The sequence below is a fragment of the Macrobrachium nipponense genome, chromosome 15 (genome assembly GCF_015104395.2).
Source record: "Macrobrachium nipponense isolate FS-2020 chromosome 15, ASM1510439v2, whole genome shotgun sequence".
NCBI classification, from domain to species: Eukaryota; Metazoa; Arthropoda; class Malacostraca; order Decapoda; family Palaemonidae; genus Macrobrachium; species Macrobrachium nipponense.
The window spans coordinates 11,178,383-11,196,218 of NC_087208.1; the positions used below are offsets into that span (position 1 = coordinate 11,178,383).

The 17,836-nt window shown below is 45.2% G+C and overlaps 1 protein-coding gene across 1 annotated transcript in view; it reads right to left on the minus strand.

Moving 5' to 3' along the window:
* The window catches only part of LOC135226995 (probable E3 ubiquitin-protein ligase HERC1), an 83,199-nt gene that overhangs the window by 53,341 nt on the left and 12,022 nt on the right, over positions 1-17,836 (minus strand). Inside the window, exons 2-3 of the mRNA XM_064266722.1 lie at positions 2,090-2,203; positions 177-344 (exon numbers count right to left, since the gene is read on the minus strand). Of these exons, the coding sequence (XP_064122792.1) occupies positions 177-285 (109 nt within the window). The 5' untranslated portion in view covers positions 286-344; positions 2,090-2,203. The remainder of the gene's footprint in view (positions 1-176; positions 345-2,089; positions 2,204-17,836) is intronic.

The following is a 17,836-nucleotide window of genomic DNA, read 5'->3' on the forward strand; positions in this document are numbered from 1 at the left end:
TTTTTTATCTCCGCCTCTGGTCTTTTCCAGCCAAGCTGTCTAACATTTTCAGTTAGTCTTGCTTCAGTTTTCACCTCTGACTTAGGAATAAATAATTCAGGTTAGTCTATAAAGTCAACTAACAAAAAAGAGAGATACTATGAAGAAGCAACAGGACTCTGAAGGCCCTCTATTACCTGTCTCAGCTAGCTGACCATGTCGTCCACTGCCCCACATGTATACTTGACATCTGCCTCCAACCTGCCAGTCACCAGGGTGTTGTGTAGCCCATGCCATAACAGCCATGTCTTGTTCTACATCCCATTTATCATTTTCTAGAGCAGCATTGAGTGGTTCACTGTCATCTGCAAATTCATTAGCATGAAATATTTTTCTTTGATTAATTAATAGCAGTAATAATTCTCATCCATATATAGTGGTACCTCGACATATGAAAGGCTCAACTTACGAAAAACTCAAGATACGAAAGCAAATACGAAGATTTTTTTGGCTCTACATACGAAAATAGTTCAAATTACAAAAGGTTGTTGCTGTAAAATCCTGAGATTTGCCCAGACCACCAAGAACAATTTTAAAACTTGCGCGCCACCAACTGAGTAAACTCCCCACCATCCTCCCGCTCTCCCATTGGTTCCTGATGCTAGTCACCGCCGTAAGATCCTGCTCTCCTATTGGTCAGCATCTACCCCATGTGCTCTATGTATTCTATTGGTAAAAGGATGCTGTAAATTGAAAAACTTATTCATGCAATACATTTAATAAAAAAAACATTAGGTAAAGATAGAATAAAGAATAGAAATGAATGGTTATTATACTGTTTGGTAGTTTCAGTTGTTGAAGAGAGATAATGAAAATTTGATTACTGTACATATTGTGTCCTAGGTGAAAGTGGTTGCTTGGCGATCGTTCGGTACTCATAAGTGCTGAACGTAAACAGAAGGTTGGAAGCTTTTTTTTTCTTTTTTTATTGTTTATTATAGTTAATGGTTACTTAATAATTATTTGAAATGAGTACATGCAATACATTTAATAAAAAAAAATTGTGAATTAGATATCATAAAATATAAAATAAATCAGACTGCTATCATCGAAGCCAACAAATACGTATATGTTTCATTATAGCTGTCAGTAACTCGGTATCTCCATTAGGTAAAGATAGAATAAAGAATAGAAATGAATGGTTGTTATACTGTTTGGTAGTTTCATTAGTTGAAGAGAGATAATGAAAATTTATGGCTTACTGTGTGCTAGGAAAAGTGGTTGCTTGGCAATGGTTCGGTACTTGTAAGAGCTGAATGTAAACAAAAGGTTGGAAGGTTTTTATTTGTTTGTTTGTGTATTATAGTTAATGATTAATTAATAATTATTTGAAATGAGTACATACTGATTATTTATACATTTTATTGGCATATTCTAAGCTTTTAGCTTCTTAGGTTTAGATGTCAGAATCATAGACTAGGCTACAGTAGCAACTGCTAACATAGGCTAGGCTTATTGCTAAGGGACATATGATAAAGTCCTAATATATGCAGTAAAAATGGGGTTGAACATTACATGCAGTTGAATATTACTCAAGTATGTACAGTATTTTGCCTTTTTGGAGTCATATTTCTTCCGTCGGATCGGCTTCATAACCCTAGAACATGTGTTGTAAGCCTGGAAATATAATTTACTAGGGTGTTTTTGTAGGGCTTGGAATGGATTAGGCATTTTACATGCAAAATGCGGTTCAAGATACGAAAAGCTCATGATACGAAGGCCGCTTCGGAACGGATTAATTTCGTATGTCGAGGTACCACTGTATAATGGAAAAATCACTATATATTAATATGAATCAACCTAATTACAATATGCTATTATATGTACACCTGAATTATATTGCAAATAGTAATAGCTCTTACTTACTTAAAAGTCAGGAACAATAGACTCGACATTTAATGTCAATACGCACATAAATGTACAACTGCCCAAGAGACAGCTAAGATGGTGCATTTTGGCATATAACTCAACATTATGTTGTCCTACTATAAGTAGAAGTGTATGCAATAGAATAATACCAATACATATGCTACATACCCGCATTACTAACCTGAATTTTTCAAATGACGGGCTACAAACGAACGTGGAAGCGGAGAACGTTTCTTCAAACTTTCTGCAGTACTGACAGCTGTGCTAAGGGTGTCTAGCCAGCTCCACTCAACAACTTAAAAGGACATGACAAATAAGTGATCATTAAATCTTATTTATTTTTACTTTGGCAACATTTAAGAATTCCATTTCTGGGCTCAGCTCGTGTCGCTGCACGAAATATCCTTTAATCTATTATTTCTAGGGTAAATGTACACTAACCAGATATCCAGAGAATATAATAAAGTAAAAAAAAAGGTCAGTATAACTGACTCCGCTCACCCTCCCAGAGAGTGTCGGTATGAACAACTATGGCGAGTGAGACCACTACCACGAGCCAAATGCCAATAGAATTCTCCCACTACAAAATCATCCCAAGAGGGGAGCCGACCCCACAGAATGAAGGGCAGCACCTACTACTACTACTCCATCCCATGCTGCCGACTGCTGCGCCTCTGGTGGCCATCCTTTTCAGTTAAGCGCACACGATTACCACAGGTGCCATTTTCTTCTCTGTGTTTTTTTGTGGCCCTTTCGTTTTGGATTTTATTATAATGGGAGCGTGCAGCCATCGCAGCAGCTAAGTTAACAAGTACTCAGTGTTTTATTGCTATTTTGGTTTTTTTCCGGCCCTGAGCACGTATTTGCCGTTTTTTTAGGGTATAAGAATACGCTCTCTAGGTCGGCAAAGCTATGGCAAGCATGGTTCTTTGCCTCGTGATGGGTCCGTTCTGGGTCTCCATACCAGAACATCCCTGTCTTTGTACGCTCTATTTTATTATCCGCTTTGTTTAAAGAAATAAGGTATACACGGTTTTGCTCATGCATGCATGTCTTTACCTTATGTAGGCTCTTCCATCCAGACCCTAGCCACGGCTTATTATCGGCATCGGCTAGGCTTTGAGTGGTGAGACTTTTCCTTCGGGTTAGTACGTACACTCCTGGATTTTTTCTCCTACTAGGTTGTTTCCTTCTTTCATTTTAATTTTCATATTGTTATCTATGTGATTTTATTAGGTTTAGTTAGGCGTCTGGCTCGCTTAGCCTAGGTCACGGCCTATTGGGCCTTTATGTTACGCTGGTCAGCTCGGTTGCTTCCCGATAGCATCTCGCTGATCAGTTGGTTTTGTTTTAGGCTTAGTTGTTGTTCTTATCGCCCCGTGGTCACTATGTGATCACGAGGCAGCCAGACGCCTGTCCGTCACCTTTCCCTCCTCCCGCTCTTCCATAGAGTCGGGGGGGGGTGGTTAGGCCTGCCCATGCTCGCTCCGCATACCCGAGCCTGCTCCCTCTCTCCCCCCAGGCGGAGGGGGGTAGAGGAGGGACACGACCCACCCGACTGGACTCGACCTCTCCGGCTCTCGGTTCGGTCGGATGGTAAGGTGATGGGGGGGAGGGCTGGCCTTTCCCCCCTCTCCATTACTACTCTTTGTCGCTCCGTTACTAGCCCGAGTCTGTATGCCCCCGCCCCCGCTCTTTTCCCACCTTACTAGGGCTCCTTTACCACCGGAGGCCTGGCATCTAGCGGAAACGTGCTTAGTCTACCCCATGCGGGGTGGACCGGAACATACAGTCGGTCTCGTCTAACCGCTCCGTTTCACTGAGTTATCACTCCGCCTCGCACTGGACTTAGTCCGGTACGTTCGAGCTTTTAGGTTAAGATGTTAAGTTATTTTAAGTAGCTAAACCATTTCCCCCCTTCCTCCCTTCTTTTCCACCGGATACCTCCGGGGTTATAGCCTATTCATTCAGGCTAGTAAGGGAGGGGCTATGCCCAGAATTTTTTTCCGAGCTCCGGCATGCAATGGAGTTCTTTTGTCCTTTAGCCTGTAAGTGATATTCTTTAAGATACTCATGTGTCTTTCCACTTACAGACCACCAACTGTGAGCATCCGGGATGCGCCGCCACACTTGCAGGACCCGTGTGGACACGAAGTTGCCGGTCCCATGCCCCATGCAGCGACTCCGCACGGGGACATCCAGGTCTGGTACCATGAGACGTGTACCATATGTTACGATCTGGTGAGCCAGCTTTTAGACGGGGTAAGTATTCCATCTCCGGTAGCTGGTCCGCATCTGTTTTAGTTCTTAAGTTTGTATTAATTACTCTAACTTAAGGGATGCAAAGGGCCTTATAAGCCCTATAAGTTTAAGTTATACTTTAAGTTATCTTTAGTTTTAAGTTATTCTTAAATCTAATTGATACCCTCTCTTCCAGGCGCCGGCAGTGAGGGATACCGCACTGGCAAAACCTGCGGGCTGGGTCGGCGGTTTCGGGAAGAACGCCGCCAAGGGTATGCCCTACATCCTGGAGAAAAGGTTGGCGGTACTAATCTTTCCCGGAGGCAAGGCGACAGGATACGTCGACCCAACAGAGGCTGCCCCGACATATCGCCTTCATCCAGCAACAGCTGGCTGCCTCATTGACTGACCAAGGCCAGGATATCTCCTCGGAAGTCACGACGTTGGATATTAATGTAGAACCTATGGTAGGTGTAGACGACCTGGTTGGTCGAGGTAGGTAAGGTGGACACCCAGGATACCCTTGGGCGTAACTGTTTTTCTTCTACTCCTGCAAACCTCTCCATCCTTCCAAGGCTTTACGGGTGTTATGAATTGTATACTCCTCCTGACGCTTCGGTTCAGACCCAAGGTCAAGGTGTTCAAGCAGTAAAATCCTTGACAAAGACGTCGTCGTCGTCTAAGAAGACGACTTCGACCTCATCCTCCTCTCGTAAGTCTCCGGCTAGGAATCCCGGAGCAGACAGATCTAAAGCTTCTGGGTCCGGCTCTAAGTCCTCGAGGAGTAAATCCTCCAGAGAGAGATCTCACACTCCGGCTGAGTCTTCAGTTCCGCTACCTTTGGTTCCAATTCAAAGCTACCCCTCCACCTCCGCAGCAGCTCCGGCTTTGGACTCCAATGCTGGCCTGTTACAACAGGGTGGGCGACCTGGTTGGGTCTCTAAAGAGTAGCATGGAACAAATGATCTCTCGGTTGTCGGATAGGATTACTTCTCAAGACTCCATTATAGCCGGACTGAGCCAAGCTCCTCTAGCCTATCCTCCACTTCCAATGCAGGTGGAGCTCAAGCTTCCCCCGTATGACTCGCTACCTCCGTTCTCGATGAACAACCCGTGGAGAAGTAGCGTCATACGCCCCTTCCAGGACGGTCTCATTTCTATACCGGAATTTGGAACTCGAAGGATAGAGGACTTCGAGTTCTACCGGAAAGACCCTTCAGCCTCGTTCATCGGCTACGCAAGGCTCACCGATCAGCCATGATTCGAGATGATAGGGTACCAAAGGAGACGGTCCTCTATTCACGTGACCAGGCTCAGAGAGAATGGCTCAGGTGTTTGGAGGACATGGATTGTTCTAATACGAAAATCCAACCCTTCAAGAGTCCCTTTACGATCTTCACGATGGATGAGAGTACCCCGCTCCCTTTCCTGACTAAGATCGCGACCTCTACCATCCCAGCGGCCCAGAAGGGGGACCCCATGCCTCAACTGAAGGAAGCAGATCCTACATCTCCGTTACTTCCTTCAGCCGGTAGAATTATGGGAAGACTTACCGAACACCTTCTCAGCTGGCAAACTCAAACCGGACTGTGCTATGGAGCAGTTTGGTGAAAAGCTACCCAGGCTTCCAGATAGCCTGATTCAGGCTGAGTTTGACGCTAAATCTCGATTAGCCAGATCAATTAATTCTATGGCTATGACCGAGGTGGCCACCATAGCCTATGGTTCAGAGCCGCTTTTCAAACTCATGACCAAATCCCTGACTCAAACGGTACAGTCAGATATGTTTGAGTTTGCCACTGCTAGAACGAATTGTAGGAAGCATGTCCTACAAGAGGCAACCATTCGGCATGAGCCGAATAGGTTACTCTCTTCAAGCATCTGGGGAGCAGATCTCTTCCCAGAAGCGATGGTGAAGGAAGTCCAGTCAGAGGCTACGAGGCTGAACCAGAGCCTTAAGGACCGTTGGGGCCTTACGGCTAGGAGGAGGCAAGAAGACCCTGCAGCTAGAGGTAAAGGGCAAAGGAAACCCAGGCGTTTCCAGCCCTACCAGAAAAAGCAACCACGCTTTTCTCAGCAAGTTCCGGCGGTTCCCTTAGTGCAAGCAGCCCAGCCCTCCACTTCAAAGGCTCAATCACAGCCAATTTATGTGATCTCCCCTCAGCCTCAGCCCTCCACCTCTTATGCCATCTCTCCAGCTTACAATCAAACCTTCGAGAGTCAATCTTCACAGAAGTATGACCGCTCGGGTAAGGGAGGCAGAGGTAAACGTTCCTTTCGTGGGAGAGGATCGGGAGGTCCCTTTAATAGGGAAAACACTTCAGAGGAGGCCGAGGAGGTTACCAGAACCAATGAAGAACTTCAGTAGGAGGGAGGCTGTTTCACTTTCGCCACGGTGGAACTTCAGCAAGTGGGCTCAGAGCATTGTGTCAAAAGGCCTGGGTTGGAGCTGGTTATCGAACCCACCTCCATCCAGGCCTTTCCGTCAACTTCCTTCCAAAGAACTGACGGAGTATGCGGAGGATCTCCTTCAAAAAGGAGCTATAGCGAGAGTCAAAAGATTAAGTTTCAAGGGGCGCTTGTTCAGCGTGCCAAAGAAAGGCTCACAAAAAAGAAGAGTAATCTTAGACTTGTCCCCCGCTTAAACTTAGCCATTCGCTGCGACAAGTTCAAGATGCTACGATCTCGCAGGTGCGGACCTTACTTCCCGTGGGGACCGTCACCACCTCTATCGATCTTACAGACGCTTACTATCATATCCCTATTGCAAGACACTTCCGGCCCTTATCTAGGCTTCAAGATAGGCGACCAGACATTCTCCTTCAAGGTAGTTCCTTTCGGGCTCAACGTAGCACCCAGAGTGTTTTTACGAAGCTGGCGGAAGTAGTTGTTCAACAACTCAGATCACAAAGGATTATGGTAGTAGCGTATCTCGACGATTGGTTGATCTGGGCTTCAACAGTCGAGGAATGCAACAAAGCAACACTGAAAGTGATTCAGTTCCTGGAATATCTATGGCTTCAAGATAAACAGGACCAAATCAAGACTCACTCCAGAGTCAAACTTTCAGTGGCTAGGCATTCAATGGAATCTATCCTCCCATACTCTGTCGATTCCATCGTCCAAAAGGAAGGAAATAGCAAAGTCAGTCAAGCAATTTCTAAGTCACAAACTGGCTTCAAGAAGATCTCAGGAAAGGATCCTGGGTTCTCTCCAGTTTGCATCAGTGACGGAACATCCTAATGAAAGCCAAACTGAAAGACCTAACCAGAATTTGGCGCTCACGAGCAAATATCAGGTCCAGGGACAAATTGTCCCCTCAGTCCCTCTGATTCTAAAGAATCGACTTCGGCCGTGGGCGAAAGTCAAGAACCTATCAGTGTCAGTGCCCCTTCAGTTTCCTCCTCCAGGGATCACTATCCACACAGACGCTTCATTAAGCGGTTGGGGAGGATATTCCCAGTTCAAAAAGGTTCAGGGAACGTGGTCACCTCAGTTCCGTCAGTTCCAATAAACGTACTGGAGGCCAAATGGCACTCAACTGTTCTTGACTCTAAAAAGGTTACGTCCGCCAAAGTACTCCCACAATAAAGCTAGTCCTGGACAGCGCAGTGGTTAGTACAGTGTATAAAACAGAGGATGGCTCCAAGTCACGTCATCTTTAAACCATGGCATGGTAGGCCATATTCTTCCTGGCGGACAAAGGTTCAGGTTGGCCTATCCTCCTACCTACCCAGATAGCATGGAGTGGACAACGTCATAGCAGATGCTCTATCCCGATCAGTACCTCTAGAGTCGGAATGGTCACTGGACAACAGTTCGTTCCAATGGATTCTTCAGAGAGTTCCAGGTCTACAGGTAGATCTCTTCGCATCCCAGGCGAACCACAAACTCCGTGTTATGTGGCCCCCAACCTGGACCCTCTGGCCTATGCCACGGACGCCCTGGCTCTAGATTGGAACAACTGGGAGAAGATTTATGTCTTTCCTCCAGTGAATCTTCTTCATGAAGGTGCTCAAAACCAAACGCAGGACATTCAAAGGGTCGAACGTGGGCTCTAGTAGCCCCAGACTGGCGAAGAGCAATTGGTATCCTCTCATCCTGGAACTGGGTCCGTCCTCTTCGGATCCCCCACCCCAATCCCAAGCTCTCCCAGTCAGTACAAACGAAGACTGTGTTCGCTTCCTCAGGGATTCTCAAAACCCTAACTTTATGGATTTCATGAAGTTTGCCAGCGAAAAGGGATGCGAATATTGACCCTCAGAATATTCTCTTCTTGGAGGGGGGGGGGGGAATCAGATAAAGAAAGAGATTCAACTTGAGACAGTATGATGCTGCTGTCAAAAGTTAGCAACCTTCCTGAAAAGAATCAGATATTAAGATCATGACAATCAATTCAGCTATATCCTTTTTCAGATCCTTATTTGAAAAAGGCTTAGCAGCTAGCACAATTACGACAAAACAAGTCAGCCTTGAAAAAGATTTTTCAATTTGGGTTCAACATAGACTTGACAGATTCCTACTTCTCGTATATTCCCAAGGCCTGTGCTAGACTTAGACCTTCTGTAAGGCCTACGTCAGTATCATGGTTCTTAAACGATGTTCTAAAACTGCTTCAGAAACCAATAATGACACATGCTCATTTATAATGCTGTTAAGAAAAACCCTATTTTTTATTAAGCTTGGCCTCAGGAGCTAGAATTTCAGAACTGTCGGCTTTATCCAGAGATCCGGATCATATTCATTCCTTCCCACAGGGAAGTGCTACTTTCCCAGAACGTAGCTTTTTAGCTAAGAATGAAGATCCTTTGATGAGGTGGGAACCATGGAAGGGGTAATACCCCTTCCACAAGCAGATATTCTCTTTGCCCAGTTTCAACGTTACGAGCCTTTCTATCTAGGACCTCCTCATCTATCGGGTCCTCTCTTTAGGAGAGAAAAAGGTGGTACTTTATCTATTAAAGGCATCAGGCAACAAATCCTGTACTTCATTAAACAAGCCAATCCTGACTCTTTCCCAAAAGCACATGATGTCAGGGCAGTAGCCACCTCAATTAACTATTTCCAACATATGAACTTCGATGAGTTGAAAAAAGTATACTGGATGGAAATCACCGACAGTGTTCAAACGTCATTACTTAAAGTCCTTGGAAGCCCTGAAATTTTTCAGCAGTTGCAGGCGCGGGTAAACATAGTTTCCCCCTGACTCTGACTAATCCATTAGTAGAAGATTCAGTCCTCCTTTCTACCTGCCTCACCCAACAGTTCGTCTATTCCTGCCTTGTTCCATTTACGATCTACCTTGTGTCTTAGCTGCTTTAATGATGATATAGTGAGTGTCCTTATTTTTTTGCTAGGGGACACTCACATTGGTGGTGATTACTGATCTCGTGGATGTCATCTCCTTATTTTTATGCTAGGAGATACATCTTCTTATAATGGTTACGGGTTTTGTATATTAAAGTCATATACATTCCTTTATATTTTGTTGTTGTTGAGTTTGTTTTTATTCAACTTGTATATTAATTGCTTTAAATGGTTTTGATACATAAGCTTTACACAGATACCATTGTTGTACATATATGATATTTCTCCTGTATATATGTATATTACCTTAAGTTAAGAAATATTATTAGCAATAAGTATAATTAAGTAATATTTCTATTTGTACCACTGTGTATATGTATCTTTATTAGCAATTTATATTGATTTTTTTTTTTATTTTATCTTTATTTGAGACCCTTTATATTTTGTTAATTTTCTCATCTTGTCTTTCTCTGGTACGATTTCGCGCAGCGACACGAGCTGAGCCCAGAAAAGGGATTTTGACGTAAGGAAAAATCTATTCTGGGCGATTGGCTCGTGTCGCCAGCGAAATCGCCCGCCTACCCATCCCATCGCCAAGATTGTCTGCTAACTTCAGGATGGCCACCAGAGGCGCAGCAGTCGGCAGCATGGGATGGAGTAGTAGTAGTAGGTGCTGCCCATTCTGTGGGTCGGCTCCCCTCTTGGGGGGATTTTGTAGTGGGAGAATTCTATTGGCATTTGGCTCGTGGTAGTGGTCTCACTCGCCATAGTGTTCATACCGACACTCTCTGGGAGGGTGAGCGAGTCAGTTTATACTGACCTTTTTTCTTTATTTATTTATTCTCTGGTATGTGTTAGTACATTTACCCTAGAAATAATAGATTAAAGGATATTTCGCTGGCGACACGAGCCAACTCCCGCCCAGAAATAGATTTTTCCTTACGTCAAAATAAAATCCCTTTATGTATATATGTGCATATAGACAGGAAAAATGAATGCTAAGAACTAACATCTAAAAGTTCAATACTACAGTAATGAACACTGCAGGTAAATCAATTTGAAAAGATTAACAGAATTTGAGTTAAAAACATACATACAACACATGCAATGTAATTTTGATAACGTAATCAATCAAAAAATGTCATTAAAACTTATCTATCCCAAAATTATATTTCTGGGCTCAGCCGTGTCGCTCCGTGAAAATGTGTCCTCCTTTAGCACTATTTCTAGTTAAAATATTGCTATGATACCAGAGAAACTGCTAAATTGGACATGTCAGAAGTCTCTGACTCGCTCACCTAAATAAAGGTGTCGGTATAGAACTGGGGGGAGTGTTAAACACTACCACAGCAACCCCTCCAATTAGCCTTTTCCTCATCAAAAGACCCTGAAAACGGGGAGCCGACCTATAGGTCACACCCAGCTACCCTGTTGAAGGGGACTGTGGCGACATTCTTATCGATAGCCTCCCCAGCGTTACACACTTGTTTATAGCTATCTGTTCTTTTATTGGTTTCTTTATTCTTTCGTTATGGATCGTCCAATCTGCCTCATTCAACCCAAGTTAAGTACTGGTTCGCCCTTTTTTCTATATTTAGGGAGTGATTTTGCCTTTCGTTTTGCCTTTATTTAGGATTTTGTTAGGCGTCTCCTCCCGTAGGGAGCGGTAGCGAGCCGCCATTACGTCGTTCCCCCCTTGTTTTGTACCAATTTCGAGTGGGCTTCTTTCAGTACCTATATATTTATATACTCGTAACTTATAATATTTCAGTATATATTTTCAGTATATATTTTATTATGTCTTGGGTGGCAGTTGCTTTGTCGATCTTGTTTTGATCTACGTTTATTTATTTTTCATGATTTCCTGTTTTTCAAGGGGTCGGCGTTCGTGCACGTTTCTTTGTTGTGCTTCGATGTATATCTACCGTTCCCCCCTCCCACCCTCCCCCCTTTTATTTTAGTTTGGTATTTTCCATTCAAGAATCCCCCCTTTTTCTTTTCGTCAGCTTACCGTTGTTTTCAGGGGTTTTGTCGGTAAGCAAGTAATTTTTCCTTGTTGCGCCCACTCTCATCGAGTGGCCTCCATTGCGTTTTTATATTTTTCGCCCTTATTTTCATTACCCCTGTGTTAAAGCATGTTTTTTCCCTTAGCTTTAAGTAATTGATTTTATTTTGTCTATGTATATTTGGGTGTTCGGTCGGCTAGCCTTCATAGGCTTTAGCCTGCGTTTTCCTCGTGATCCTTTATTCGCCAGGATTCGCTGGTCACGTGATCGTCCCATCATCAGCCCTCCCTCCCCTCCCCCTCTCGTGGGACTCCCCGTAGTTGGGTGCCCCTCTCGTTTGTTTGTCGCTGACGGCAGGTCCCACCAGCGGAGGGGGAGGTGTAGTGGGTCTCCCAGGACCTTGGGCTGGTGAGTGTCGCTTCTTAGCGACGCCTCCGAGTTGATGGTCGCACTGCGTTTCAGCCTCGGCTTCCGTGGATTGTTGCGCTCTGCTTCTTTCACTCCCGGAGCTTACATCCACCCGCCTAAAACATTCCCTCTCCGCATAAGGCGGGTTTAGATTCCGGCCTCTCCCGGAGTCATTGAGGGTTAGTTTACGGAAGTTACTCTTCCGTAGCGGAGAGTATTATATTTGTTATTTTAGTTTTATTATTATCATTATTTTTTTGATCTTTATTTTTATTTTTATTTTCTTTTTGCCACGAACTTGCGGAGTTCATGTGGCCAGTCCCGGGTTACTTCGTGTACCCCCCCACCTCTCGGGTCATTCAGCTCCGGGTATACAACTCCGGGTGGTTTTTTTCCTTACACAGTCCCCGGGACGTTAACATATGAATATATATACCCTTTCTTTTCTTTATAGCCCGGAATGCCCCGGCACAAAAAAAAAAATATATATATATATTCCATTATCCTATTAAGTGTGTGCAATTGTTCTTATATATTATTGCACTTACAGGCCTCTCAGTGTCTGGTTGCCGGCTGTAGTGCTGCTCTGCAAGATCCGTGCGGCCATGACGTTTGTCGGGGCCACGCCCCTGTGCAGTGCGCTTCCTGATTCCGTGGTATGGCATCATGAAAACTGTTTGCCTGCTACGACTTTGGTACATCAGGCTACCTCTTCGGTAAGTTACCGCACTGCTGGTTCTATGTTTATTGTAAAAAAAAAAACAAAAAAAAAAAAAAAAAAATATTGGAATGAAATAAAATAAATGAACAATTAAAAATTTCTTTAATTAAATTACATTGTTTAATCAATAATTATAGAATAATGTTCAAGGAATTTACTTGGTATTGACACATTCCTTGCATTACAGGCTGAGCAGTCTATTAGGGATGCTGCACTCTCCGCCCTCAAGATCTGGGTTGGAGAGGGTTTGGACGGAACGTAGGGAAGGCTAAGCCGTATATTCTGTCTTGAGATATGGCGACTTTGCTCTTCCCAGCCGGGAAAATCTGCCGGATACGTCGATCCAAAAGTAGCGGCACGATTATCAAATCAATCCAAGACTCAGTTATTGAACAGCAAGAGGCGGAATTGCCGGACCTTGGACTAGAGGAAGTCTCACTTGAAGTGGTTGAGGATTTGCCCGTTACACTAGACACGGGTACAGGTAACAGTGTTAATGAGGCTAGCTTAGTTAGTCACCGGATCTTTCCTTGAGTGACTCTGATTCTTCCTCTCCTTCTACTTCCAATTCCTTCATGGGTTTCACAGGAGGTTTGCCCCTCCCAGGTTGCACTCCTTCTCTGTGATTCCTAAACTAAAGAAAAAACCTGCAGGTAAAACCTTGCTTAAAGGCAGATCAGAAACAATGCCAAGGCCTGGGCAGTCACCAGAGGTTCATACACATATTAAACTAAAATAAAGTTGCTTTCCAAACCTTCAATCCCAAGGTCTCAAGGAGGGGTGGGAATTCTTCCTATTGCCCTACAGTCCCATTCCATTAACGTCTAGGGACCGATACCTTATAAGGTACCGCAAGAGGGACAGGATGATTCTCCTTCCGTTGACCAAGACCAGTTCAACACGAATATTCTAAATCAGAGTCAGTAGCCTTGGTAGCTTAGTCAGCTCAGTTGCAGCAAGGTTTGAAGAAGTGTTTAGCAGGTTAGGTGCTCAGGACTCCCTGATTGCAGGTCTCAGACAGGAGTCGGCAGTTTCGACCCCTTCTAGTAGCTTGATGCAAGCTCAGAGCATGCCTGACGGGTCCACGCTCCCTCCTTTCCACCCCGGTAATCCCTGGAGGGTGGCTAACTTCGCTCCGTTTGTCAATGGGATGTTGACTATAGAAGGTTGCGGCACACGTAGGCTCGAGGATTTCGAGTTTTTCCCCGAAGGTTTACAGCCTCCATTTATAGGCTATGTTAGGCTTACGGAAGCAGCTCTAGTTAGAGAGGATAAGGTCCCCAAGGAGACTGTTATCCTTTCTAGAGATCAGGCTCAGCAAACATGGATACGGAGCCTAGAAGAGTGGGACTGCTCAAATACTAGAGTAACAGCTTTTAAAAGCCCTTTCACCATGTTTACAACTGATGTCGGGAACCCCTTTACCTTTTACATCAAAGGTAGCAGAACTTACACTCCAGCAGTGGACTCGGGAATAGCCCATGCCCCAGCTTAGGGAGACAGATCCCACATCTTTACTACTCCCAGGTAGGGAGGATTTGTGGGAGATTTGCCGGCTACGTTCTCGGTAGGCAAAAGCTGAAGCCAGACTGTGCAATCACCTTGTTTAGTGAACGCCTTCCTAGGCTGTCAGACGCATTGATCCAAGCCGAATTTGACGCTAAGACACGTCTCGCAAGGTCTCTTAACTCCCTAGTGATGACAGAGACGGCGGCTCGTGGGAGTACGCTCAGGAGCTGCTGTTTAAGGTCATTGCGAAGTCGTTACTTTTAAGCATGCAATGTGACTTGTACGACTTTGCGATTGGCTAGGAGAAATTGCAGGAAGCATGTTCTATCTGAGGCTACGATCAGGCACGAACCCAACAAGCTTCTAGCTTCCTCAATCTGGGGTGCAGATCTCTTCCCAGCTTCAGCAGTTAACGAGGTTCAGAGCGAGGCATCACGTCTTAACCAAAGCATCAGGTTGCGTTGGGGAATCCCTTTCAAAAGGAAATCAGAGTCTTCTCCCTCCAGTTTTAGGGCTAGGAAGAGGCAAAGGAAGTTCCAACCTTTCCAAGTCCCACAACAGCATCCTGTGCTACAAGCTGTTCCAATTCAACAGGTATCCCAGCCTTCGACTTCTAAGGCTCAGCCTCAACAACAGCATCAATTTGTCTTCCTTTTCGCCGCCGTCTAACCAACAGGTCTCCTCACAGTATTCAGTGTGTCGCCCGCTTTTAAACCCGGTCTATGAGAGTCGGGCATTCACCCTTTACCAGAGTTGCTAGGGGTGGCAGGGCTAGAGGATCCTTTCACCAGCGCGAGGAGCCAGAGCCCAAGGGCGAGCTGAGGAAAGCAAGGTCAGGGAGAGGATCCCGGCCTTCATCATCTCAATGAAGTTTCTCAGGTAGGAGGCAGGCTGTACCTCTTTCGTCATCGTTGGGGGTTCAGCAGTTGGCAAAATGCATAGTATCCAGAGGCCTAGGCTGGAGTTGGATCAAAGGTCCTCCTCCACCCATCACCCTTCTATCAGAAACCAACGCAGAATTGGATGGATTACTCCAAGGACCTTCTCCAGAAGGGAGCAATCTCCAGGACGAAGAACTTGAAATTTCAGGTCGTCTATTCAGCGTCCCAAAGAAAGGGACCGACAAAGAAGGGTGATCTTAGACTTGTCCCGTCTAAACTTGTTCATTCGTTGCGACAAGTTCAAAATGCTGACCATCTCTCAGGTGCGGACCTTACTTCCCCGTGGGGCCGTCACCACCTCTATAGATCTTACAGACGCCTACTATCATGTCCCGATAGCTCGGCACTTCCGACCATCCTCGGCTTCAAACTAGGGAAAGAAGCCTACTCCTTCAAAGTAATGCCCTTCGGGCTAAATATAGCACCAAGGGTTTTCACGAAACTGGCGGAGGCAGTGGTGCAGGAGCTAAGGTCCCAGGGTATATTGTGGTGGCGTACTAGACGATTGGCTAATCTGGGAGATGGACAAAGGCAAATGTATGAAAGCCACGGACAAGGTCATGTCTTTCCTGGAATATTTAGGGTTCAAGATCAACAGGAACAAAGTCCCGATTGACTCCGGAGTCCAAGGTTCCAGTGGCTAGGGATTCATTGGGACTTGGATTCTCACACTCTTTCCATTCCAGAGGAAAGAGAAAAGGAGGATTGCCAAGGCAACAAGACAATTCTTAAAGTGCAAAGAGACTTCGAGAAGGAATCAGGAGAGGATCCTAGGCTCGCTCCAGTTTGCCTCAGTCACGGACGTTCTGTTGAAAGCCAAACTCAAGGACATCAATCGAGTTTGGCATTCGAAGGCAAATGCCAAGTGTCGGGACAAGTTCGACGGATACCTCTGATTCTCAGAAAATGCCTGCGCCCATGGACAAAGGCTGCCAACCTAGCCAAGGAGTTACCGTTGCAGTTTCCTCCCCCGTCCCTAGTGGTGCATACGGACGCATCGCTGACAGGTTGGGGAGGTTATTCACAGCACGAGAAGGTTCAGGGAACTTGGTCACCTCACTTCCAAACACTTCACATCAACATTCTGGAAGCTATGGCAGTTGTTTCTGACTTTAAAAAAGCTCCGTCCTCCAAAGGAGACTCATATCAGGTTGGTCCTCGACAGTGCAGTAGTAGTACACTGTATAAACAGAGGTGGTTCAAAGTCAAGTCATGTGAACCACGTGATGATAGCAATCTTTTTCTCTAGCAGCCAAGAACACTGGCATCTGTCGGCTACTCACCTGGCAGGAGTCCACAATGTAGTGGCAGACGCCCTGTCTCGGTCGGTCCCTCTGGAATCAGAATGGTCACTGGACCAAGAATCCTTCGAGAGGGTTTGCCAAAGAGTACCAGGTCTGGAAGTAGATCTGTTTGCCACAGAGGCAAACCACAAGCTGCCTTGTTACGTAGCCCCCAATCTGGACCCTCTGGCCATACGCTACGGACGCCCTGAGCATAGATTGGAAACCAGTGGACGAAGATCTATTTGATTCCCTCCAGTGAACCTTCTCCTGAAGGTGCTGCGCAAGTTAGATCCTTCGAAGGTCAGGTGGCTCTCATAGCCCCTTCACTGCCCAAGAAGCAACTGGTTTCCCCTTCTCCTGGAACTAGGTCTTCGCCCTCACTCACTCCCTCTCCCGGACTTGAGGACTATCGCAACAAGTTCAAACGAGGGAGGACTGTGTTCGATTCCTCAGGTCTTCAACAAACCCTAACTTTATGGATTTCATGAAGTTTGCAGGTATAAGAGAGTAGGCGACATTGATCCACAGAACATGTTGTTTCTTGGAGTCAGACAAGAGAGAGTCTCGCTTCGCCAGTATGACTCAGCAGTTAAGAAATTGTCTTCGTTCCTCAGAGAATCAAATATCAAAGTAATGACATTGAACGTGGCCATAAACTTCTTCAGGTCTTTGTTTGAACAAGGCTTGGCAGCTGCAACAATAACAACCACTAAGTCAGCTCTGAAAAAGATTTTTGGCTTCTCGGTTTGGTATCAATCTAACCGAGTCTTATTTCACTTCTATCCCAAGGGCATGTGCACGTCTACGGCCCATTCACAGACCGTCGTCAGTGTCATGGTTTCCTTAATGATGTTCTTAGGTTAGGCCTCGGAAACAGACAACTTCCAAATGTGATTACAAACCATTTTGCGTAAAACTCTGTTCTTATTGAGTCTAGCTTCAGGTGCCAGAATATCAGAGCTGTCATCTTTATCTAGAGATGAAGCGCATATTGAGTTCCTTTCCTCGGGGGACGTGTTGCTTTCGCCAAATAAGAAATTTCTGGCTCAGAATGAAGACCCCTTGATGAGGTGGACTCCATGGAAGATTGTCCCGCTTCCGCAGGATCCATCGTTATGCCCTGTTAACTCTTAAGGACTATTTATCTAGGACGTCTACCTATTCCGAAGGCCCCCTTTTCATTAGAAAAGAGGTGGTGGTACACTATCTCTAAAAGGCATTAGGCAGCAGATTTTATATTTTATCAAGAAAGCCAGCCCAGGGTCATTTCCCAACCAAGTGCATGACATTCGGGCAATAGCAACTTCTGTTAACTTCTTCAAATATATGGACTTTGATGATCTGAAGAAGTATACTGGTTGGAAGTCACCCGTGGTTTTCAAAAAGCACTACCTTAAGTCTTTAGAGGATCTTAAATATCATGCAATAGCTGCAGGAAGACCAGTGTCTCCTACTACTACATCATTATAGTACCGTCCTTGTGTCATATGAATCTTTTCAAATTATGCC